The 26,649-nt window shown below is 39.1% G+C and overlaps 1 protein-coding gene across 6 annotated transcripts in view; it reads right to left on the bottom strand.

Moving 5' to 3' along the window:
* ADAMTSL3 (ADAMTS like 3) overlaps nucleotides 1-26,649 on the bottom strand; it is a 180,295-nt gene that overhangs the window by 20,272 nt on the left and 133,374 nt on the right. For all 6 annotated transcript variants that reach the window (XM_051796581.1, XM_051796584.1, XM_051796585.1 and 3 more), the window contains exons 16-23: nucleotides 21,585-21,871; nucleotides 14,745-14,874; nucleotides 13,504-13,696; nucleotides 12,671-12,850; nucleotides 11,732-11,885; nucleotides 6,392-7,472; nucleotides 4,191-4,318; nucleotides 3,692-3,820 (exon numbers count right to left, since the gene is read on the bottom strand). In XM_051796581.1, the coding sequence (XP_051652541.1) occupies nucleotides 3,692-3,820; nucleotides 4,191-4,318; nucleotides 6,392-7,472; nucleotides 11,732-11,885; nucleotides 12,671-12,850; nucleotides 13,504-13,696; nucleotides 14,745-14,874; nucleotides 21,585-21,871 (2,282 nt within the window). The remainder of the gene's footprint in view (nucleotides 1-3,691; nucleotides 3,821-4,190; nucleotides 4,319-6,391; nucleotides 7,473-11,731; nucleotides 11,886-12,670; nucleotides 12,851-13,503; nucleotides 13,697-14,744; nucleotides 14,875-21,584; nucleotides 21,872-26,649) is intronic.

Here is a 26,649-nt window from a genome sequence, read left to right as displayed (position 1 = left end):
GACCACTTGGTGAATCTTGCCTGGACCCTTGGACATACTGTCCATTAATACTGGGAAAATGATAGGCATAGTCCCCAGGTACGCCTGAACTGAAAGGCACACCTTTCAGTTTAGGTATATCCAAAGTTTTCAGGTTCCCAGACTGTTAAAAAACACATAGCAAAGCACAATTAAGCTTCTGTCAGTCCTTCCCACTTATGTCTGATCCAAACAAAAACTCTAAAGTAGATGCACTTACTGCAAAAAGCATAAGAGGAAAATATATTCCTTATATTATAAACACTGCCATTCCTTCCTCATAAAATAAATCTCTACTTACCCCTTCAAATTTTTGGAATCTATTATTAATATCTTTTAGAACACACAAAAAACCTAAAAGAAATGAAGAGCCAGAATCCTACGTATTAAACTGCTATATTTCTTCACTGGTGTCTTCTGAGGGGTTAAGCATAGAAGACAAAGAATAGCATCAAAGTCACATTTGGAATAGTGTGGGTAAATGAAGGAACAGATGGAAAATCAAAATCTTGATTTTTCTGGACCCGTTTCAAGTTCCAATACTGACACCAAGTAGTTAGTCCACCTTTGTGAAACTTCTGTGCAAAAAGATACAACAGGTTTTGTGTATTTCTCACAATTTTTTATCAGTGTGTTATTATTAGAGTGCCAAAATGTATTCATAGGAATGCAGAATTTGGATGAAGATGGAGTTTCTGCTCTTCAAGGCCTCTGTGCCAAGATATTTCAGAGCTGCAATGTAAAGTATAAACAACCTCAGCTCAGTGCGTGTCACTTCCACTCTCTCACCAGCAAGTGGCAGACAACGCACATTTTATATGTAATTCTACTTTCCCCCCTATTTTACTTCAACTTAGAACTTTCAAAGGTTTTACAATAAATGGAGTCTGACAGTTTTAGTTTATTTTCGCAATAATCACAAAGTGATCTTTTCTGCAAATACAATAAATGTTATCCAAGAGCAATTTGGAGCAATCAGTATTGATATTTATACCATGTGTGTTGATTGAAAAGCTCTTGGCTGTAAGAATGGAATATGAATCTATCCAGACTGCCATGAATATCTCCTAGTGTATGCTCGTGTGGGAGCTATAAAAGTGAGTTTATTATAATTAGTGGAAAAATAGTTTAGTTATAAATTGAAAAGAGAAAAGAAAGCGATACCATCAGCTTCAGCAGTTCAGTTAACTTTTCTTAGTCTGTTCTTTGATGCTCTTCTGTTTATTAGGATACACTGCTCTTCAGCATTTCAAAGGCTTTTTTCAATCTCAATGTGATTTTTGGAGTGTGCAAGAAAAGCTTTCAAAAGGACAAAAGAATCAAATCAGTAACAATGAAAAAGAGAAAACCCCTTTACTCAACAGGCCAACACTGCACAGAATATTAATCTTTACATCTTCAATGTGTAGATTTATTCCCAGAGGAAAGTATGGATTGAACAACTCTAAAAAGTACTTTAGGTTATTTATCCTACAGAAAAAAAAAAACCTTCAGAAGTCACTGCAGCCAAGAAATTCAAAAGCAATTTAAGAATTCTGCTACTGGCATGGCACTAATACTCTTCACATACACAGACACCTTATTCATTAGATGGTTCATCTTGTGGAGTTTTGTGGACTAGCAAGAGGCCAAAAGATCAAATGTATCTGCATGACACTACAGAGAAATCTGCATGAGTAATGTCTGTGTAGAAGGATCCTGAACAAGCACGGAGCAGAACATGGAGAACACAAAGACTTGGGACAGGCAGAGAAGCTGTCATCCACAGAGAAAACATCCCTGTCTCTGAGCAATCAGGAGGAAAGGCAGCGAGAAAGAAGTGCTCCAGATCTAGTCAAGGTCTCCCTGACACTAAAAGAAAGGCTCTTACAATTACTTTTACAGAGGACTCTAAGAGATCCTCAGCTGACAAACAGTCACGTTTGATCACTGTCTAACGGCACTTTTGCTCCAGAGATTACTTGCAAGGGTTTGGAGTGGGCTATTCCTCCAAGAATGCAAGAGATCATTCCTGTAAATCAACATGCATGACAATGATAAAAGGCTCTTGAACATTCACACTGCCTGTTTGTAGGAACTTTTGGGGGACATAGAAATATTAGTATTCTTTTCTTATTCACACTCTTGTTTCTCTGATCATTCAAATGATGCTTTGTCAGCGTTCACAACAAAGTCCTCATCCTCCTACTCTGCAAATAGACATATTTTTGGGTCCCATCTATTAGACAAACGTATTAGCATAAAGTGCTATTAAGTTCAATCTTCTGAAGTCAGTGGTTTATTACCTTTTATTCAAGGAAAGGAGAACAGGAAAAAATCTTCTTACATCACTGCAAAAGTTTTTCTGCTTCTAGACTTAGTGACATTTTAAGACATGCAAGCTCTATTTTATTCACAAACAGCAATACTTACTTCCTTGGCAATGACAGGAAATAAAGCAATTAGATAAATCATTTTTTAAGTCAACACTGGTGTCTCAGCATAACTAAAGCTTGGCTCACGAATATACACAATTCTGAAGCATTTGGAAATCTACAGTCCCATGTGAAAATATTAATTTATATTTAAATTGCTAACTGCTTACCCATCCTAACCATATTAATATTAACAGTGTGACATGAACTCTCTGCTGAATTTGAGATGTAGGTCAGTTATACATGGAGTTGCCAAACTATAGCTGGAAAATATTACTTCATCAAAGAATTAGCCTTGGTACAACGGTGAATAGCAGAGCCACACGTCCTAATATATGTCAGCCTGGCGCCACTATTGTGTGCAGAGCTATTTGCATACATATATTTCTATCACTACCCTGGTTCAGTATCAACACCCTTCTGATCTGCACCTCCCAGCAGCACAAATGTGAGCAGCACTCTGGCTGCTCTGAGGCTGCTCTTTGCACTCAGTTGGAATGTTTGGGATAATCAGCACTTTCACACATCATCTTCACAAAAGGCTGAGCTCAGCTTATTAAATATTTGACGGAATATTGCCGCAGTGAGTTAAATCTTACCCTTTAAACTTAAAAGATAGCAATGATAAGATGAAAAGGAAAATATCTACCTTTCCAACATAAAGGACTGGAAAATGAAATGAAGCAGTGAACTGCTTAATGCACGTAAGTTCCGACTAACATTAATGCTCCTCCACAGATGCTGAGCTAGAAAAATATCTGTATGCTCTCACAGCTCGGCACTGTTCTTTGTTTTCTTGCTGCAGCTGCAGACTGATGGCTCTAAAAGGTAAGTTTACTTCACTGTCAGGTTTTAAGTTCTATTAAGCTATGGCTGGAGATTTCATTTTCAGTTTTAACAATAGTCTAGACACATGTGCATCTCAAACGGGGATAAGGAAAGTTCTCTGATGAGCAAGTCAGCTGGCCATGCTTGCTATTGCAGCAAGATAGTCCTGCACTCTGGTGGGCTTTTAAGCTCCACGGTGGAGGCCTAGACCAGTTCATGAAAAGAAAAGCAGTTTTAAAGGAAACTCTGAACATATGTGTGTAAATTGAAGTGACAGGCAGAAAAGAAATAGGTCTGGTGTGGGTGACATGCTTAATAAAAAAAGACTAATGATCAATGATTTTCTGCCTTCACTGGTAATTTATTTCAAGATATAAGGTAAACTTCCGATTCCAACATTACAAGGAATGTCAGTGCAGTTCTTTGCTTACCTTTCACTGGACACTCAATCATAATATTTGCTCCAATTCTTGCCACGATTGTATCTCCAACAACTGCTGAGAAACTTCTGGCTTCCAGATTTGTCACATTTAACACAGAGGACAAGATGACAGGAATCTCTTTGAAATTAAAGGGATAATAAATTTTAAAAGCTTTATTTGGCTTATAAATATAGATCCTGTATTTGAATTCATTATGTTTGGAACAGAATTCACTCTGCAAAGCAGCAGCCAGAAAATACAGGTGGGATAGATATGGACAGACTGAACTCACACCTGTTGTGGTTTTAGAGCACTTAGAGCAACAAGATCATCTTATTGATGCCTATTAAATCAGGCAGAGTTTCATGGATTGCCAATAAAATAAACTATTTCACATGGTAGTGGGCATGGTTGCTTATATATTTATATTTATACACACACACATACGTATATATATGCATGTATATATGTATATAAAAGCCCAGTTCTGCAGATGCTACAGTCTTACCTGCACGCAATAGCACTGATGTTTCTGTATCAAACCCAAAGTCATTAACAACCAGGCATCCATATGTGCCAAGTTCCCTTTGGGTAGGATTCCGAATCTGCACTTTTCCAATGGTGTCCAGGATCACTCTGCAGAATAATCAAGGAAATACAGGGGTTACTACCCTGGGTCAAACCCTGCTGAATGTTCTTGCAAGACTTACAGATACAGCAGCAAAAGTCCTTTTTAGGAGTTTACTGTTCTAGAGCAGGACACACAGTAACAGATCTGCCTCCTCTTTGGTGACAGATGGGAGATGCTCAGGGAGATGCTTCCACACATGGAAGATTCTTCAGATCTCCTTCTTCTACAAAGCTGTGTCCCAGTTGCAGGTCTTGAAAGGACAGAGGGTTTGCTACTACAAACCAGGATCCCTTGGGAACAACAGCATGAATAAATCAGAATACCACAATTAAAAGTATTGGGCTTGGCAAGAAATCGATCTCTCCACAGCAAGCTTGCTTTTCAGCAGGATTGGGACATTCAAAGGTATGTGGTCCAACTTCAGATTACTGTGGGGTTGGGATTGTTGGGGCTTTTTTTAATAACCTAATTAAAGCTAAAATATTCCACCAAAACCTCACAGGTGTCTTGAATACCTGGCCTGCCCTCTGAAGGGCAAAATATCAGAGAGAGCATCACAAGCTGAGAAAGAGTCTGAAAATAAAAATATTTCTCCCTTGTTACCTTTCTCAGTGCTAAAGTTCATGACTTACCCTATACTCACTGAATCCAAAAAACCCTGCAGATGTGGTATTTTCCCTCACTGAGTACACTTACAAAATAGATTCACAAAAAATAAAATTAAAAATACTTGCATCTCAGAAAAACAAACCCCCTCGTGCATGGCTCAAGTACATCACTCTTTACAAACCTGAAACATAAACAGCCATTTACCTCCTCGCACTCTTTTTCAGATGCAACACTATTGATATCACTGGCTTTTGACTCCACACACATATATGTGGATTTATATGTGTACAAGAAATCTTACTGGCAAAAAAGTAGGAAATAAACCTACTTTGCTAATATATGCATTAAGTGAAAGAATATCAGTCTGAGCTAAAATTAGGAAGCAAACATACTTGTGAATAAACAAAACACCATCATATCCAAAAAAATCAAAGGATCACTCGCAATAAATTAATGGAAAATTATGCATATTTCATAAAATAAATATAACTGGTGGGAGCTACATGGTTCCAAAAACATTTTCACTTTTTAAAATGGCTTGGTTTTGGTGTCTTTGCTTTAATTGATAGCTCTGCAGAAGTATATTTTTCTTGGCAGTGCATTTAATCAGTTAAGTATGTTGAGAAATATCCAAAAGAGCCTTTATCATTTCAGAATCGTTTTTTTCATTACTCAAGAGCTAGCTGTAATTCCAAGAGGCTCACACACGAAGCTAATGTTAATATTATCAGGTGAGATTCTAATTTATCAGCAATGAAGTAGAAGTATTTGCTCAGTCTTGAGCAAATATCTGACTATTACACACTCTTGATGTATTTGTTCTTCAGGTATAGCTCTCAAACGTGATGGTAATATAGGTTCTTTATTGCTTTGTATTTCGCTGACCTCAACAGAAACATTTTAAACTATTGAAAAAAAAATCCATAGAAGCTCATTTTTTCTTTTTCAATTGAAGTTATGCAGCTCCAGTTATACCTAAACATTTACTGTGTTGAAGGATGGTGAGGATACCAGTGATATTTCTCTTTCTTAAAATGGTTAGGAACTAAGACTTATTTTCATCTATACCATGGCAGATGTTTTTAATGTGTTCCCACCGTATTTGGTATCTGAACGAATCCAATAGGCTTCCTAATTTGAGGATAAATCTGCCCTTTTTCTGACACAGATGAAATGCTTACAGCAGATCACAAAATAAGGACATCCAAAACACTTCACCTTGTAAAAAAAGTCTATCCTCCCTCGTAATATCAGGGAAAGGACAAACACTTGGATGTTAGTAAAGCCAAACAACATGACAGACACTTGAAAGAACAAAAATAAATTACTTTACTAAAAAGATGGAAGGCCCAGTGGTCATGCTTATCTCATTTTTATGAGATATGTTCTAATATTGCACAGCAGGGGGGATTTTCACAGTCAAAAGGGACATAAGTCAGTCAAAAGTAAAAGAGAAGCTATTTACTTACTTCTCAGAGGCTTTTAATGTCTCGCCATCTTTTGTCCAAGTATATTTCACTTCACTAGTACCAGCTGTTTCACACAGTAGATTGACAGTCCCAGTATTCTTGGTCAGAAAAACTGTATTTCCAATTCTTACAGTTACTGTTTTGTTGAGGGAAACTCGAGGAATTTCCTTTTGCCTCATAATAACTGGAACCTTCTGGTCAAACATTAACTTATCAACTGTTTTTGTGCCAAAACGCTCAGATTCGTTTGGCGATTTGCCTGCGAGTTTTGAGGCAAGTTTCTCATCCTGGGCCCCCTTCCACTTTTCAGTAGTTGGCTGTGGAGGCCTAGATAACTCAGCAATCAACTGGTAAATGACCTGGGATGCCAAGTCATCGCTGACTTCTCCCGTTTCAATGAGCTGACTCATGTTCCTTATCAGCTCCTCGAACTGCACGGTGTCCATGCTGTAGGCGCCCTGCAGAACCGCCGCCTCCAGGCGCTTGTTCTTGAACTCACGGGAGCTGAAACCTTCTGCTGAATTACTCCCAAAGCTCTCCAGGGTTCGAAGGAACGGCTGATCGTTTACTTGCCTGTCACCCAGATAGAGCTCATTCTTCTTGCTCCACATCTGCCACATTTTGCTCATTTTATGCCATTTGGCCCCAAAGCTGTTGGCCTCGTTGTGATCTGCATTACTGGTCTCACTGGCATGTTTTCTAAGGGCTGGTGGTTCTATCAGTCTGTTGTCAGTACCGATGAGCTTGAGGACAAAAGTTTCATGCACAGAGCCTGCAATACACCTGTACACGCCGATATCAGTAGCTTCCAGACAGTGTATTTTCAGCGAGCCTGACTTAGTGATGCCAAGTCTTTTGGAGTTTTGTAAGACTTGTCCATCTTTCTCCCAACGGATAAGTGATTTCTGGAACCTTCGTACAGGGCACTTAATTACAACAGACGTTTTTGGAAGTAAGTAGGCTCGGCTCCCTATGGTAAAATTAATGCGCTTCTCTTGTCTTGTTTGAATATAGACTCGATGAATACTGACAATCTGAGGTCCATGGGCAGAAAACTTTCCTGGAAGCTTAGGTTTAATCTCTGCAAGAAAACAAAGTGTTGAAAAGCATCTAATCATTGGCAGTCATGCTTATAAAATCTGCTTTTCACAGAATACTTCACAGAGCTTTTCCTGACTTTGTTCAGGTCAGACTGCAACATGCGGAGCTTTTATCTGAGTCTCAAAAATGCAAAAATATGAACAATACGAAACCATAACATTCCACTGCTCCAGCCAAGAATTCTATTGCTTCTTTCCCAAATCTCTTAGCAATGAAAGGATACAGCCAACATATACCTATATGAAGGATGTAGATGGTGCACACATATGTAAATGTATATATATGTGTATATATATTGTTCCATATATATGATCCTATTATGGTTTTATTACCTATATACTTCCTATTGCTGCCTCAGAAAGGCTAGGCATGATGGGAATGAAAAAACTAAATAAAAAAAAAAAAACGTGAACACATTATCAGTTTCCCCACATTTGAGCACTGCTGAGTGCAGAATGACCTAAATGAAACAAAACCTATCCAGAAAGCAAGGTTCCCCTTGACTGTGATTTAAATTGTTGGCTGGCCCTGCTGGTTGTCTGAGTCAAGCCAAACTGATAGCAATGCAGGAGGTGACAGAAACAGTCAATGAAGACACAGTACATGCAGAAGGCAAAGCCACCCTGTAATCACTGGCTGAGGGTAATTTCTTTGGGTTGAAAGATGAGTTGCTCACAGTGCTGTGCCAAGAAAGGAGGGGGGGAAGCGAGGAAATAGAGAAATAAGGCAAAAATTTGAGAGGTTGAATACAGTAATCAGATGGACTGACAAAAGCAGGCAATAACAGCACAAAGCTTCATGCAGGCTGGGTATGGAGACACTGGATATTACAAAGCTCCTCCTCCACTGTACTGCAGGCACCTGGATGCTGGAAGGTTTCTAGGGAGCTGCCTGGATGAATACCACCAAAAAGCAGGCTTTCCCAGCAGTGCCTGGGTAGGCACACTGGAGACTGCAATGTTTTGGATACCACTGTGCTGACTCACTGCTGGCAACCATTGTGCCCTGCTTTGATCAGCACAACTAATCTGACTGAGAGCACTGGGCAGGTAGGAAACAAAGCACTGCAGGAGGAGGTGTGGAGCAAGGGTATGAACTTCTGAGCTCTTCCATGCAAGGTGACATTGGCCAGATGGGAAGAGTCAGGAAACACTGATGCTGATGCTAGAAAACAACCCAATTGTGTTTGGTGACCCAGCCTTTTGGTATGTGACAGAGAGAAAACTCAGAGCCTGCAGAATGAGCTGATGAGCCAGGAAATGGACACACAGATCAAAACACTTCTCAGCATGTCTACATCTGAAATCAGTACTACTATTCCATTTGGTAGGTACTTAAATATAAAGACAACTACATTGATGACACACAAATGATATTTGAAAAGCTGCATGCCTCTTACATATATATGTGCTTCAAATACATTGTGAAGAAATAGGTGAAAAGCTAAATGCTTCAAGCATTCAATAAGTGTGTACACTGTAGGAACTACACCCTAGAGTACGTTCTCATGCTTATAAAACAAAATGGTTATTTTCAATGTTTTGGGTAATGAGTTCAGACCTGTGGGGATATCATGGTTTCAAAATTACACAGCTTTTAAATTGGGATTTGTTATCCAGATACATGGTTCCCTCAACCATTTCACGTGGTACAACAAATAAATTGCTTTAGGCACTCAGTATACAAAAATTATTAAAGTAGCGTCCTGTTTTTAATAAGTTATTGGACCCCAAATATTTATTTTCAGGGAAGCATTCCAGTATTAGATCTTCCATTTCCAAAATCCAACTTGCAGACACAGTAAGTGTAACTTTAAACACACAAATTAAAATACTTCAGGTTGTGGTCTGTTTACACTAGTTATTCCAACATGGAATTAAACCCAGTGCATACTTATAAATATGTTAACAAGTCTCATCCATTTCATTTTTTTAAAAAAGACAGACCACTAACTCTCATTAGCAGTTCAACGCTAAAGGGTGTGTTTAGTTTTACTGGTGACTGGTGAGCAAGGCTCGGTGTGAAACAAAGTTCAGAGTTGTGGATGGCAGGCCATACAAGTACATAAGGTCATATGAATGTATGAGGCTACATAAGTGTGCATTCTCTGGATCCTTAGTGTCATCCAATCTTGCAGCTGCTGAGGTAACAGAGGGTGAGAGTAAAGGTAAATCCTGCTTGCTGGAGCCATTGGACCTCATTATCACCTGATACAAATCCATCTGCATCTGTGACCTCCAACAGTCCTGAACAGCTTCAGCTGGGTTTCAGGTCCTGGTGACCTCAGGGCTAGACTGCTGTTATTTCCTCTTTCTCAGAGCCCAGAGTCAGGAATGTTTCTACTTAATAAGCACTATTAAGTCAGAAAACAGCTACAATTACCAGTCTCAGGGTAAAAGATTAAGTCTAAAATGACTCAGCACTGTCATGAGACAGTAAAAAAGAAGGCACTCATTAGAGCCACAGAAGCACCATCTCAAGGAGGTACATTCAGAAACCATTCACAAAGGTAAGAACCCCCAACAGCACACACCCCCCCACATACCCCACCCCACCCTGCTCCTCACCCAGCCCACATCACTCCCTGTAGAGCTCACTGAGCTCACTGCCTGCCCATCCTAAGGCCATCCTCTGTTCCTGCCTTCTACTCACTCCAACCTCAAGGCAACCTGAACCCACAGCTGCAGGAGGAGGAGATGCCCCTCCTGTATGTTCCTATGAATCCAAAGCCTGCTGCTGCTCCTGCCCTGGCTCCTTCTGCAAGAGCCAAACTGGAGCTATGGGTACAGACATGCCTTACACCTTTCCCTGCCCTCCTGACAGGAGAATTGCCAGGCAAATCTGAGCTGCGAGGGCTCCCTCACTCCAGAGGGTTGTGGACATGGAAGGAGATGACAGTGACTCGATCTGCACCCATCCAGTTTGATGGTTTCCCTCTGCAGTCCACTGTCCTGCTCTCTTGGCACTGTGCTGGAAGCTGACATTGTGACTTTTATATCAGTCTGAGCTAAGCAATTTGCAAATCAGCTACACTGCCATTCAACTATCCACAATTAATTAAATTCAGATAGATATGCAGCTCAAAATATTTTATTAAACCTTATGCCAAGGACATTCCTGAAAGTCCACAGGGCTTTATTTAAAGTGGAGTTTTGAACCTCAGGATTTTGGCATGTTAATCTGAAATGCAGGCCAGGAAAAGAAGTTTCATATTATGTATGAATCAGTAATTATTCTATTTCTTATTTTGTTTTGTGAATAATGTTTAAAGCAAAGCTTCAAAATGTATAAAGTAGCTATTTCTTGACAGCACTATGAGTTGGGTCAAAACATATCTATCTGATCTGTCAAAATCAGGCCATTGATGAAGGCTTTTAGTTTTCCCCCAACTCAAAAATAAAAGCTCTGCTTTCTTCCTTTCTTCTCAGCACCCTGCTCCCCAAACCTGCAAACCAATGCTCTCCTTTATAAAGGAAGAGGAGCACAGGTTCAGACACAAGGAACCTGCATTTAGAACTGTCTGTTCCAAATTAGTGTGTGTAGCTGAACATACTCTGTATCAGTGAGGTATTTCCACTGGTGTTACACACATGCAATTAGTGCAACTACCATCAGTATCCTAACCCAACTGTGCCCAAATAGTACAATTTCTATTGACAATCTTTCTGAAAAGGTTCTTATATAGACAGCAACAAAATATTGGATTATTTGAGAAGTTCCTGTACTGTCCTTACTTCCTGCAAAGCTCATGAGACTGGGATTCCAATTTCTACAAGGAAAGATAGAAATTATACTGAAAATCACTGGCACAGAGTTTCAGGTTTTGAATTCCACCATGCTAAGTGAAATGTCCAGTGTAATACAAATGTACAGTGAAAAGACAAGGTAGAACTGAATTCTTATCTTTTCTAGTGCCTTTTATAATTTATAGTCAATTTATGTATTTTTTTTTAGTTGGAATAGAGTAAATGATAAAGGAAAAATCAGATCGAATATGAAGGTGAGAGCTATGTACCTTAAAATGTATTCAAAAACTGCTTCTCGAGACAATAACCTATGTTTCTAACTGGCAGGAAAAAAAAATCATGTTATTACTGGCCTAGTAATTACAACAGTTTGTGCCAGATTAGTAATGTTGTGTAAGAGTAGGCACATGAGTGAATTTACATGTATACAGATTTCTCTTTTTAAACAGATCATTCCAAATCAGCAAGAAACTAGATAAAGTAACATACTTACTGTTGCAGGCATTCATCTGACAAGACCTTACAAGCAGTGAAGGAGACAGACCACTACACATTGATCCATTTAATGTGACATATTGGCCCTTTGCTGTTAGGTTTTGGCAGGCAAGTTTCCTTCTCTGGATTCCAACACCACAGCTTACTGAGCACTGTGAAAGGAAGGATACAGACAAGCTAAGCTTGGTGTCCCACACCACACATGCTAATTTTAAACTAGCTTGTTTTGTTGTGGGGTTTTTTAATTTTTAGTTGAGAGGGAGTGCACATGCTCTGCTTCGTATGAATCCTTGTGTTGTATAGTTATTAGACTACTTCCACTTTTCCGGACAATATGAATATAAAGAGTTTTTCCAGCAAGCAACTCAGGAATTAAAATAACAGACCAGTATTTCTTTATGTCCAACCACGGGCAGAACAGAGCAATGAGATCTAGTATGAGAGAAACAATTCAGCAGGTTCTAAAACAGGCTTTGTCAAGTCTCTCAGCCCTCTCTCTGATCTCATACTGCCTTGACCTGTAATTGCAGCTTCTAAATTCACTTTTCTAAATCTTCTTGAATGGGAAGTGGTAGCAAGCTTGCACTAAACGTGAAAGGAGGAGGACACATTCCAGAATAATTCAAAGATTTGCTTTTTGGAAGTTGCCCTATGAAATAATTGATAGGTAAACACTTCTGGTAGAATGAATGCTGTGCTTTACAGTCTGTCCTTCAGCAACTGAAACACCACTCAGGGCAGAGGCTTCAATCAGTCTGATTTGTAGGCATGGATGAACAGCAACTGCATGAACAGTTTAGAGCAGGCACATGTCTTGTGAAACCTTCAGCTGCCCTGTCAATTTATTGCTCCAAACAGCTTATTCACCCAAGCAGAAATCTTTAGGGCTCATGTTGCCGTTGAGGGTTTTGGTTCACCATTGCTGAGGTTTGCTCACCTTGGACCATTCTCCAAAGACCAGCTGAGGAGGACAATCAATTTTTGCACATGGTTTACTAGTCGGCAATTTAGGTTCCTGGCAGGTGTCATCAGAGTGTTTCAGGAAACTTCCATCTGTCAACAGCTGCTTACAGTACACGTTGCGGGTCTGAATCCCTCCTCCACAAGTATGTGAACACTGAGGAGAAGAACAAAACATAGCACGTACTCCTGCATGGACATCTGTGCTCACCATCACACTGCTGTGGTATTCAAACACTGCAAGTTTCACCCTCCCCCCTCGAAAAATAACATCTACTTTCAATTAAAAAATCAAGCAGCACAAAAAATTCTTCTGTTAAAATATTTAATATATTAGAGACGATGAGAACTTGAGTTCAAAAATCAAACCTACCACCTAGATGCAAGCAAGTAGTACAAATCTTGAAGAAAAACAGGCATCTTACACACAGATATGCCTATGTCCCTCACCAGTTAATACATCTGGTGGGAGCTTAGGAAACTGCTCTTGAGACACAAAAAAGAAAAAAAAAAAAAGAGAAAAGAGAAAAAAGTTACAAGAAAAAAAGAAGAAAAAAGCAGGTTATTGTGTTTGTAGAGCATAGAGAGAGAGATGATGCCTGGAGTAACTGATATCCTTCTGAAATCTTAAAAGGGACATCCTGTGACTGCCCATTGGCACAACAGCCAAAAGCAGTACTTTTGACCCTGGGTTAGTTTGTTCTAAGGACATAAGTTGAAACACTTATATACAGAAGATGGGGAACTACCTTCTCTACTGGAGCATTTCAAGTCCCTGTCCAGAGAAGCACATTTAAAACCCAGTCATACCTGCTGCCATTCCTCAACGTGCCAAACAGGTGGACAATCAATCTGGTTACAAGCTTGTAATGAATGAGGCTTTTGGTCTTTGCACTCTTCAGCAGCAACAGCAGATCCTCCAGGCTGCTGGCAGGACACGTCTCGTGTCTGTATCCCAACGCCACAGGTCGCCGAGCAGCGTCTCCAGGGGCCACTTTGCCACCTGTTCCAACAACACAGCCAAAGGATCACCTTTTAGCAACACACCTCAGACTGGGAAGGAGCAATCCTGCCCAAACAGGGCCTAGCAAAAAGCACAACTGCAGGCACAGTTATTGATCGATGGCTAAAACACCCCTTTCGTTTGGCTGAAACACAGGATGATAAATTGGATTTAAAAACTTGCAGGTAACAAGCAAATGTAGAAGTTATTAACTAATAAAGAGTAATTTTCAGACAAATTCTGACATTTCCTTTCGGAGTGCTCCTCTAAAAAAGCAGCCTGTTGGCAACCTGCTGACGTTTACATTTATAAATGTAAATATGTAAATAGATCTTTCTTACATTTGCAAAACTTCCTTTAAATGTGTATATGTTTTCTATAAAACATCCTGTTCCTGTTAACTTCTTGCCTACATTTAGCAAGAGCAGGTTTCTGCAAACACATAGAACAATATGCAAAGGATCAGGGACGTCAGAGATCAAAAGTGGGTAAATTAGGCAGCGCACGTCAAAATTTCACATATGGCCCTTTCAAGTGACCAAATGATCTAGAGGTTTTCTTGAATTTGGAATGGGTTTCTTCTTTCCCCAGAATCTCCAAATAAACATAAGAAGCCACAAGAACTTTGTGGGGCTACTAAAGAAGCATTAAATGAAGGTACATTTTAATCCTGAATTAATTTTTTCATCATTTGGTAAGGATAGAAAGTAAATATTCTGTTTCTTCATGAAATATACTCAAAATTTGCTTTCTACTACAAGAAGAGTTAAGGCTCTTTCTCCAGCTATGGCAAATATTCAACACAGAAGAGATTTATTTCAGAAAATGTCCCCTATTTTATTAGTGGGACGTGAAGAGTGGAAAAGGAGTGAACAAGACCAAAAAAACATCCCAATCCCAAAACCTCGTTTAAAACAGAAGCAGTGAAATTTCATCCCAAAGCATGACCACAGTTCTGCAATCTGAACCTTTTCTGAGAAAGCCAATGTTTATGTAAGTCATATTAACCACTTCTTCGCCACGACACGGTTTCATTATTACAGCGTACCTCGGAGGGCAAAGCTTCGTGTTGCAAGTACGAGTCATTGGTGGTGGTCTCTTGGAATTGTCACACAAGGTTTCGTTGACACCTTGTTTTGTCTCTACGTGAAGACACATTGCAATGGCTTCCTGTGTTCCTGAATTCAAAAGGAAAACGCTCGTGAAACAGTGAAGGTGGAAGAGATTCCTGTAGAGCTTACTCTTGAATAATACTCAGTAAAAAAGCTCGGAACGCTGAACTAGATAGAAGGCTTAAAAGTAACATCTCAAAAAGGAACACAGAGAGAAGGTTTACATATTTAATGCTCAAAAGATATTTGAATTATATCTTGAACTTTACTTCTGTGATATTTAAAAGGCTTGATTTGACATTCTATCTCTCTGAAAAACAACAGAAAATAGATTTGCCTGTCAAGACACTATCAGAGGCTACATCTGCTGGTTCTGTAATAATCCTAAGCCAACTACTACTTTCACTGCCAAAATCAGGGTAAAAGTGATTCCTTCTCACTTAACTTGCTTTAAGCTAAAGATCTGCAAAACTGTTATTAAAAACTGCAGAAAACCTGCAAAACTCTAGTCAGGAGAAAGGTTCTATGTTTAGTCAACCATTCTCACAGTGGCCAAGAGATGCAACAGTTTTGCTGAAGGCAGCAAATCTGACCCAGCCTAGAGCTTTCCTCACTCGTGACCATTCTTGGCACCTTCTGATCTGCAGCTACCTGGATCTTATTACTGAAGCATGAAAGATTACTAATACTCGAATTTCTATGAGTCAAAATGAAATGTAATCTAAGTTTCCTTTAGAACAAGTCAGCTTAGTGAATACACATTTTGTGAACTACTTCTATTTTAAACTTATGTAATTATCCAATTTTCTATATCGTATTTTTTTAGTATGAAAACCTTGCTCAATTTCAAAGCTCACTCACATGCACATGAAATACAAGATGGTTGTGATGTGCCTGGGGGATTCTGTGTATCTGGGATGTTCTATATAAGCAATGCTAATGATCATAACCTTATAGAACAAAAAAAGCACTGAAATAATAAAATATACCTATTTTGTTGTTTCCAGGTAAAAAGAGTTACAGTTTCAGAAAATTTAAATCCATTTCATTCTTATCTTTCACTTATCTCCAGTGATTTTGTAAGGAACTTATTTTCAGCAGCAGGTTATATTTCTTTTCTTATGACCAATTCCTAAGGTTTCAAAGAGAGCTGCATTTTTAACTGGAAACCTTCACTAACCACTTCATAGTATCGCCTATGACATTACCTCAAAACAACACCACAAAAGCTGCTACAACTATTCCTGATTCTGTGTCAAATATGCACAATGAGCAGTTTCTTGTCACCGCTGACCATCAGCCATTCTGATCCCAGTGGGCTCCATGAAATACCCCACACTCAAAGTTCTGCCTCCATGCCAATGGCCCATATTTCTTTCCTGTACATGAGCACTGTCATTGTTTTCATAAACCAAAGCTGTTCCTTCTGTCTATAAATAATTCTGACTTAGTCCAGGGTATCAGCCAGCCCAGGCCACAATCCCTCCCTGCAAAACTTGAGCCAGTCCAGCTACTTCAGACACTTCAGCAGGGGTAAACCAGCAGTGATTTTCAGAATAACATGGATTCCAATTTCTTTCAGACTCTCTGGTACACCTCGAGATCCCCTCTGGGACTCATTTTCAGTTCAGAAAGACCTTGTTATATAAATGTTTTGACTACATCTACAAAGTGATGAATTTTTATAGAACAAAAGACCTGACCTTAAATATGATTGACAACCCATTCAGTTCTCTTGTATCAAAGTATTGATAATTACATTTAAGTAGAACACACAAACTGTGGAAAAACTATTTTACTAGTGAGGCTCAGAATAAATACTTAACCACAAATACCATGACCATAATGCAGACATGAAAATGCCCCAAGATGACAAAGCAATAAAGATAATTTTTTTTCTATTGCACATTGACAACGAGGAGAATCAAATATTTTCTGTCCAGTCAATCCCCATGTGTTTGTTTAAACAGGAGCAGCTTCCCTTTCCCCTTACACAGGAAATGTAAATTCAACTGCCTACAGGAGGGAAGTAAGAATTTAGAAACTGTGTTCCAGTAGAAACAGAATGGAACTACCTGAAGAGCAATCAAGACCATGTCAAGCATCCATATAATCTCTATTTTTGGTCAAAATCTACCCTGTGTGACCAACCTTCAGCTTTGCTGACCTCACTGTGATCCTGTGGGAAAACTGCACTCTAAGGTGGTGCTGCTGCTCTGGAACAGGTTGTAATAGGTAGTATCTTCTTAATATCTCACACAAAGGAGGGGAAAGAAGCAAGATTCCTTTCAGACCATCTAAATTGGCAATAATCCCAAGGGAACTTTTTATCTTGGTGTCATATAAGCTAAATTGGCCAGCCAAATGAACAAAAGGCACGTCATAGCAGCTGATGGGCTTTCACTGCAAATTGCCACCTGGAGTTCATTAAGCCATTCCTGCCTTGTAGCACGACCTGCACAGCTTTAATTGTATTACGAGAAGGAAATGTTGATACGTGGTGTGTATTTCATTTGAGTCAAGCCGAGAGCACAAATTGCAGTAGCAATTCTTCCCCACAGCGGCCCAATTGAAAGAAAACTTACACCTTGTTTTGATGCTGAAAGTACAAAAGAGATACTAAAGAGTTGTTAAATACCTGCCGAACACTCCCTTCCTGTTGCTTAGTTCTCAGTTCGAGAGCTTTATTCAATAAATAGCTGCACTTATTTGATGTTACATTTGCTTGAATGTCTTCACAATTAATCAGATTTCTCACCCCAAACTATAATTTTCCATTAGTTGGGAACTTCAATCACTGATAAATTTCTTACTCTACATCAATTGGAAAGCGGAAAAATCTATTATTCAAACAAGCAAAGTTTTATATGTATGACTTTCTTGGCTTATAATATAAACACAGTAGATAATTTAACTAAAACATTATGTATGCAGCAGGGAGCACTAAGTATTTTTACAGTAATCTGATGCATTATTGTAGTAATTACCCTACTATTCCGTGAAATAGAATATTTTCTATTTTAACCCAGCATTCAAACCACATACATTTACATTCTTTTACAATCTTTTCTGTGCATTGAAATACACAGTGCACAAAGCTGTGTTAAGAGATCAAAATGCTTGAAAAAAGCCCAGAATTTTTGTTTCTGCCTCTTTTAGAGTACAAAGAAAATAGGGGTTGAAAGTTGCTGTGCAAAAGGTAAGAGGGTGGATCTATTCTCTATGCCTGGAAGAGGAAGGACAGATAGTTTCAGTTTGGCGGCTGCTTAATAATATGTACTAACAGCTGAAGAAATGCCAATCCCTGAGCCTCTCTGGAAATCTGTTCTAAACTTCTGTAAAAGAGTAAACAGGATCTGCCATTAATGAAACCAATGATAGGAGTAACAGTTATCAAACTGACTACAACACAAGTTGAGAGCAAATGCTCTCAGCTTTATATGTGAGTTTCAGAAAGGTCATTGTTTTTCTTAGAGCCCTTAAATTTGGCTAGAACCCATTAATTTTCTAAGAATCTCAGGTTTCTCATAAATAAAATGGTAAACTTTTGGCCCTTATGGTCCAGACAAAAACCCAAAAGCACAACTTGACTGCACCCTGAAGTTTCCAAAGCCACAGACTATAGAGGAAATAATAGGAAGTGCCTATGTTATTTATTATTTAATCTCATTATTTTTAGGCCAGTGTAATTACTTAAGGGGGCTCAAATCATAATTTCTAAAGCATATAAAGTATAAATAATAATAACTGCTTTTAACAACCAAAATCCGCCTTTTGCAACTGAAGGTACATTTAAACAAGAAAATGTTCAGTGATTTTTTTAAAATGGAAAACATCCCTTTAAAATACCATTGAGTAGTTAAATGATTGACAAAACTAAATAAACACTATACAATACAACAAAAATATTTCAGGAGTACTCTTTATTCTGATAATTCTCTACTGAAAATATGAGAAATAAAACTTATGTTGGGGGCTCTCGCACTAGGGCCAAAGTTATTCAGATTTAGAAGAAAACAAAAACAAAACTGAAGAAACCCTTGAAAACATCCCAGAAAAATAAAGGCAAATCCTGAGATCCCCAAGCACATAGTTGGCTTACTTTCAGTTTGGGATTTCTTCAGGCACTGAAGGAAAAACAGATCTTTAGCTTTCAGGATGGTTACAGAGCTTCCTAGGAATATTAAAGGTGATATCTGCCTTATGACAAACAGGATCCAGCAACTTCCATTTGCACTCATGAAAAGACTGATTAAAGAAGCATTAATTATGGTAACAGCCATAACACAACAGCTGTTCTGGAAAGCTGCAAGTTGTATGGCACTCCAAGTGCTGTGCACACACGTTTGGTGAAGAAAGCACAAAAATGACCCAAGACTCATGTTACTACTGCTCTGGAACTGGAAAGATGATGTTTGATATTGCCTTGCAGATTGCTCTGTAACTCTAATACCTGAAAAACCCCAGTGTTTCCATCTGCAGTTTTTCGTCTGCTTTGCAGAGACCAGAGAAGACTTTGAATTACAAGTCTAGTCTGTATGAGGATTAAAAAAAAAGGTGCAAGTGATAAGCTCTGAAACAGAGATTCGGACCTTGCTCAAATAGTGGCTATAAAGCTTCCAGCCTACATAGACCCTGCAGACTTTTCCCTCATTCAGAGAGAGTTAAGCACCAAGAAATGGGGGTAGGGAGTTCTGAGGATACAGAAATCCACAGGAATTTATTTTAATAGCCACTGTTAGATATGTACATACTAGAGAAAAAGTACCTAATATAATTTACATTACACTGGGATATTCCAAACTCAGACAACATTTATTTCTTGTAACGAAAGAGTTCATCTAATTGAAATGAAATTTGAACATAAAACTTAGCAGAAATGGATCAGCTACTTTGAACTACACAATGGAAAAATAGTAGACAGTGAGATCATTAGTTAGTACATTGCAATAAGTTGGAAACAGAAGAGATGTCTGGTTCCCCTAAAACTATTTATCGGCAGGTAATTTTTGGTCTGTTTGAAAGCCTTTGCCAAGGCAGCCAGAAGACCAGAACTGATAGAAGGAAAAAATCACTGATACCTAACTAGCATAGCAGCACAGGGGCTGCTGAAGCTGTTCATTGATAAAACACTCTGACAACTTCCCACATTTCCCTGGAGCATCACATAAGGAAAATGTCTAGACACAGTACCAATGATACCACAGAAGTCTTAAGAACACAAACAGATATTGTCTTTCAAACTTCTTCAAGTGGGAAATCTCTACTGCATATCAAACAAATGGTTTGGATCGCTATGAACACCTACAGGAAAATTCTAGGTCAAAGAACCTACCAAATTCATGAAAGGGTCAGAAGTCAACATGAGATTCTGCTCATCAGTAATTCTGAAGTTCCCTCAGATGAAACTACTATATTCAGTACAGGCTCCTTAAATTACTATCAGCTTGCACACCAAGGGCAAGTGGATGCTTTATGCATGGACAAACACCCACGAAGATGCAGGCACTGTAAACATGCACATGTGAAACAGCAGGAAAAGACTAGAGATTATTTCAATCTAGCTATCTGATGATGTCCTCAAAGTTGAAAAACTTTGGAGTTTTAGAACACCTCCTTATTTCCTTATTTCTAAAAACATTTCTCTCTTTAAAAAAACAAACAGAGACAGTCACAACAGCTGTCACTTCCATCTCCTGTTTATACTCACTTAATTGGACTACAGTCTCTCCTCCCTTGGCCAGTCATAGTGCCCATGGCAGGTAGTGCAGGGGATGGGATGTTTCAGCTTTTATGATCACATGTGCTGTTACTCCTGTGGATCAACCCCCTCAGTAAACAGCAGTAGTAACTGATAAAGGAGGTACTATCCATCACTTACCATCCTGCTGATCCCATTCTGGGGCATCCCTCCCAGCTTCTGTCTTCCAGGTTTGAACTGGTGAACAGCACAAAAGAGGCTGCTGTCTGTGAGCTCTATCTAGCTCTCTGCTTCCAATTGTTTCTGTTCTCCCCTTTTCTACATTTTTTATTTCTTCTATGGGTACAACTGTCTTCACTTCCCACTGATGTCAGCAGTCCTGTCATATATAGGTGTGTTCACAATTCCACTGCCTCCACTTAACACTTCATAACTCACTTGTGTTTGGTCCCAAAGTACAGTATGTAGTAGCAACCTTGTCTAGTAACATGTACTTAGGACGACAAGGAGATTCGATTACATCCAAAAAGGAATGTGCCTAACTACTTGCAGACAGATGTATGGCACAGAGTTCCTGTGGAGGGATAGAGAGCACCAAGACCAAAACTAACTCCTGTTTGATCTTCGTGCTCATAAGGTTGAAAGCAAGTCTCCCTAATTAAAACTTTGTACTCCTACTTTACTGCAGAAAATGGCAGCATTTTGGAAGATAAAGAATAAACGTGGGAATTTTAGCTCTGTAATCATACACTTTCAGTTCCTAGGAAAAGTCAGGTCATCTAAATATTCCCAGCACTGATGCATCAAACATGCTGGTACCACTGACTACCTGGCAGAGGCTCCTGCAGCAGCAAGACTAAAGCAAGTCACTTAACCAAATAAAATTAGTGTTTGATAAATGAAACAAAATAGTTTGAAATACTCTATGGATAGCCAAGAAATATGTTAAGGCTTGTAGCTGCATGTTTTCCTACAGATCAACATAGCTACTTTAGGGTAACCCTAACAGAAGACCAAACAGTATCAAACAATGCCAAATTCTTACAACTCAGGATAAATAAATAAATAAAGGTACCTCCAAGGCACGTGGCTGAACAAGGAGTAAACCCAATGTATTCCCAGTCGTAAATCACATTGCCATCTTCAGCATGTGAAAATTCTGGTGTGTAGGGGACAGGATCACTGTCACAGGACACCTGGTGACAGACTCGTTCTGTTGGTGGCTTCTCATCTTCACACTCCTCCTCAGGCAGTTCAACCTCGGTCTGAGTAAACGCGAGAAGAATTCGGCACTTCACGTCCCGCACCTGTACACCACTGCCACACGTGGCACTGCACGGGGACCAGGGCTCAGGAATAAACCTGCAAATAATCACAGTGCAGCAGAAACACTGCCATTTTATTCCACGTAGTTGTGTCTGTGTGTTCACAGTGTATTTATACACAGAGCAGACAATACATTATACTATTTGATACTGAAAGAGAATGCAGAGTCAAGTGTCTTCAGTCTTTCACTTGCCTCCCATTCCAAGCCATTTACCGAAATTCACAAAAAAATCTAGGAAAAAATCACAAGGAACAGGGAAAAGCTGTATCCTTTTTTGAGGAAAAAAGGATATCACCTAAGTCTCCTTCTCAGTCTCCTTCAGTGCTAAAAAAGGGAAACTCGTGAAGATATTTCTATACAACATAAAATAGCTCCCCAGGTACACAGACTTGGGCATATGCCAAAAGTATATTTGCAGTCTGCTTAAATCTGAGAGGCCCTCACCTTATGTTGTACTAATAATTAGCAATGAGAGAGAAGAGGAGCACTTTTCAAATCCAGCTATCTCCAATGCCCACCACCACAGGCTGCTCTTCAGATTCAATCTTGGAAGCAGCCTCTCATCTTCAATAAAGAAGTCTGACCAGAACAGTCTATAATCCATCATTTTTATTAGAAAGCATTTATGCTCCTGATGAACTACAGTAAAATCTTATTTTACAGATTGTGATTTTGTTATAATATTCCCTGACTTTGAGGGCCACTGACAGTAATTTTCAAAATGGCACAAGAGTCAAGGGGTTGAGTTTCATTAATAAAGTCATGCTGGGTGGCTCTGGGGTATATTTTGTAAGAAATCAAATACAGAGTTGACATTTTGTTTCAAAAGGCTGTAGCTGCTCTTTATTATGTGTCCAAATGCAGCTGATGATTAAAACACCAGCAGGAGATATAGGAGGATATATTTGACGAATGTTAAAAATGCATTTGGGAGGAAAGATTCAAATTAGTATTCAAAGATTTTCCCCTTATCTTGGATTAGGAATTATCTTTCCTTTACTGCAGGAAAGCTGCCCTTACAAATATAAGAACAGTTGTGTAAGACAAAAATCAGTATTTATGCTCTGCATACACAGCAAGCACAGAAAAATGTCAACAGTGTGGTTGATTCTGTGGACAGTTTATCATCTTGCGCCAATAACTTCTTGCCAGTGTACACAGAGGAAGAATCAAACAGAAGAAAGGAGAACAGATGGGTGGATAGCCTGTAAGGATACTCCAACTCAGTCCTTGGGATAGTCACCCAGGCTGTGACTGAGACAGACCCCAAGGCAGACTTTCTCTGGGGGAAAAGACTATTCTCATTTCCAACAGAGGTTACAAGGTTAACTGGTTATTCTTTAAGGAGATGTTAAAGAAATACATATACAACTCTACTACAAAGATAAATATATGAAAGCCCATCAACATTTCTTTGAATGGTCTCAGGATATTCGTTAGAGCTTAATAGTCCTCAACAGACCTCAGTAAAGGGCACACTATCCCCAGCTCCTCTTCACACCGAGGAGAACTGCAACTGCTCATCCTTCACAAATCTGACTACCTTCCAAGTAGATGACCATACTGATTTTTATTGGAAGAGGACTATCAAAATGATGGATGGCTGTGTCATACAGTGCTCAAATCGGAGCAAATGCCCCACTGGCACAACCCAACAGCCCACTGAGTCCGAGGGCACAGCTGCTGGGGGTCAATGTCCAGATGCTCTTGATAGCAAGTTCTAATGGGAAGAGCTGCAAAGGAAGGCTTTCTCTCACTCCAGCAGATAGAATCAGCTTAACCCTGAAACAGCAGACTTCACAGTCTTTTCAAAGACAGCCATGCAAACTACCTAAGGTGTGCGTGGCAAAAGCACCCTCATCCAATGAAACACTTAAGCATGTGCCTAACTTTAGGCATATTAGCTGTGCTTTGAAGTCAATGGGACGATAATGTGTTCAGAGGGAAACTTGTGCTTAAGTGCTTTATTGGATCAAGGCCAGTGTGCACAGGCTTCACAGAATGATTACTTTCTTCTCCTTCTGTGTAAAAAAAAAAACCACCTAAAAATTGAAGTCCATTTGTAGCTATGTACCTAATTGAAAAAATAAAACTGATGGACATTTATAGTTGAAAAGAGTTGGTTGGTGTTCTAACCACACCTAGGAGTCTACAGTCTGAAAGCATAAGTTGTTTTGGTAAAAGCATGACAGCAGCATACCAGAAATAAGTGTTAGTTTTGTGTACTGCTAGTTGAGTGCATTAAAACATTCCACAATAATGTACAATATGTTCTTTTGAAATCCTGTAAAAATTAAAAGAAATTTTGAACCTTAGTAATCACTTCATTCAGCAACCAATTGATTTATAAAGAAACTCAGAAAATTCTAAGCATTTTTTTCTTTTGTTTCTAGCAAGGCTATGTTAAATTGAGCTTTTCCTGTTGAATATTAGTGTTTGATATTTTTTCAGTGAAGTGCAAGATAAAAATGCAACACGCAAAACACTTTCTATTCTACCTTGGCATTTGCTAAACCAGTCACATGACTATTGAAATCCTAAATTATAGAACTGCTCCAAGGATAATCATGTTAAAGTCACACTAAGTACCTTCAATAGAAGCCAATGAAGATTGCCAATAAAAAATTAGAGCAAGGAACTGACTGGACAATGAGAGAACTGAATTTTATCTGAATTTTTAGTTTAGGCATATGATTTTTTTAATTTTTACTTTATATTTAACATGCAAAAGCAAAGCCTGTGACAGGTCATTAAAGCCAAGACCACCAGGCTCAGAAGTGATGTATTTTTCACTCAGTGGCATTCACAGCATACACGTGGCAATGCTTAGGGCACAATACTTCCCTGAAGTAAACTCAGTCTGCCTTCAGTGGGCACACACTCAGAGTTATCTCAGGTACAGATTAAGAAGCATCAGAGTACTTGTACTGCAATGCCTTGCAGATCATTGGGAATTTATAACGAGTAGGACAGTGGTAAATGAAAATTTTCTGAGATCTTTAAGTTTGCAGACGAGACATCTGATTAAAAAAAACAGAAAAGCATGGGAAAATGCAAATTTTAGCAGGTTCAACTTTTCACAAATCAGCCTTTTTGTACAGTCATTCTTCCCAGTGCAATACAGAACTAAAATACTTCTATTTGTGCAGGTATAAATAACGAACACAGTACAGAGAGAGCACGTCAGGCTGCAGTGTTACCAGTCAGGCTAATGGGAATGTGCATTCACCTGGTGCACGCTGTAAAAGCCCAAGTAGGATGACCTGGGAAATGAAGCAGTGACCTAAACTACTGATGACAATACTGGGACAGAGCAGCCCAACACAACCAAACCAAATCTGACCTGAAAACTGAACTCAGTGCAGCCCTCTGCAGCTTTCTAAAGACTTCGAAAACACAGTGTTTCTTTTTTTTTTCCCCCTCATGCCTGTAGTTCTTGCTTTCAGTAAAGACAGGAAATGCCTAAATCCTGAAAAAAAAAAAAGGGCTGCTCTTGTGATATTTCCAGTTCTAGTGCACCAAGGGGCCTGGATAAAAGTTTGAATTATCTGAAATGCTGGCTGTTACTGGGGCAGAACTTCCACAACGCTGACAACCTGCCCCTCCCTACAGCACCACCACTGCTCCAAACAGTCACACTGCTGGTTTTATCAACATTTAGTCTAATGTGTTTCACAAAATCACCAGCCCATTTTCAGAGAAGCAGTTGTGAAAAATGGGTAATTCTCTATCGCCAAAGGCACAGCGAGGACATTTCTGCGGAAATGACTCCAATACAATGAGTGTGAACCATTGTGAGAGACACTGCATTTCACATCCAGGGAGTACAACTCCACAAGCCTAGTGATCGCTTTTGAGCTCATATTACTGAAAAAACGTATCAGTTTTTGAAACCATTTCAGCTTTGTCCTAAGCCATGACATTGAAAAGCAGTTGAGGTGTCTATTTCTATAACTTAGGGCTAATAAAAAGGATGCAAGAACTTGCTTGATCTTCTCTGTGAATCCCACTGTAACTAAGAAGGCTCGAGGGAAGAACATTTAAAATAATGATTGGTATCAACTGTCATCACATTCCACAACTAAAAACTAAAAAGGTCAGACCTACATTTTTCTTGGCCTCACTTTAAGGACAGTCATTTTTTATTTTGCTAATAATAAAAAAAAAGAAGCTTTTGAACGTTCCCCCTCTATGTAAATTCAGGACACCAGCCGTGGTAGACCACAGCGGCAGAAATATTTATCTTCCACAAGCTACTTTTGGCATATCCATCACTTGTGGGTTCTAAAACACAGCTGCATTTATTCTCTTATTCATTATCAACTAAAATATCACACAAAAGCAGAGAACAACGGTTGTAATAAAAGGATGTATTAGAAGTTGAGACTTCATATTGTGGTTTAAGTTTGCACGACAAGAGAATAACTAAAATTAAAAGTGATGGCATTTTACCAAGGAAATCATAAGTGTCCTGCTAGGCAGAGGTGGGCTATGAGTTATCACTGTGTCATGTATAAGTTACAGAAAACAAAATTAAACAGATCCAAACCAGAGGAAAATCTTGTTATAATTTATTCTGAGAAAAGTAACTTACTGCTACAGTTTCTTTTTAAAACTTAATCCATGACCCAAAAATCTGTCTCTAACTGGAAAAGACCAGAGCAGTTAGGGCACAAGGTTTAAGGCATCGATGGAGAAACTCTCTGGTTGCAAACCATTGTCCACATGGCCAACAGAAAATCTGCAAAAAGGAATGAAGTCAGGGACCAGTTATTTCTAATTTTCCCTTACCTGCCAGCTTCCTTAGAAGACT

Source organism: Manacus candei, unplaced genomic scaffold (assembly GCF_025592945.1).
Source record: "Manacus candei isolate 608988 ecotype Guabito, Panama unplaced genomic scaffold, ASM2559294v1 h1tg000046l, whole genome shotgun sequence".
Lineage (NCBI taxonomy): Eukaryota > Metazoa > Chordata > Aves > Passeriformes > Pipridae > Manacus > Manacus candei.
Note: the sequence above shows the minus strand (reverse complement) of the source record. Positions and strands in the feature narration are given on the sequence as shown.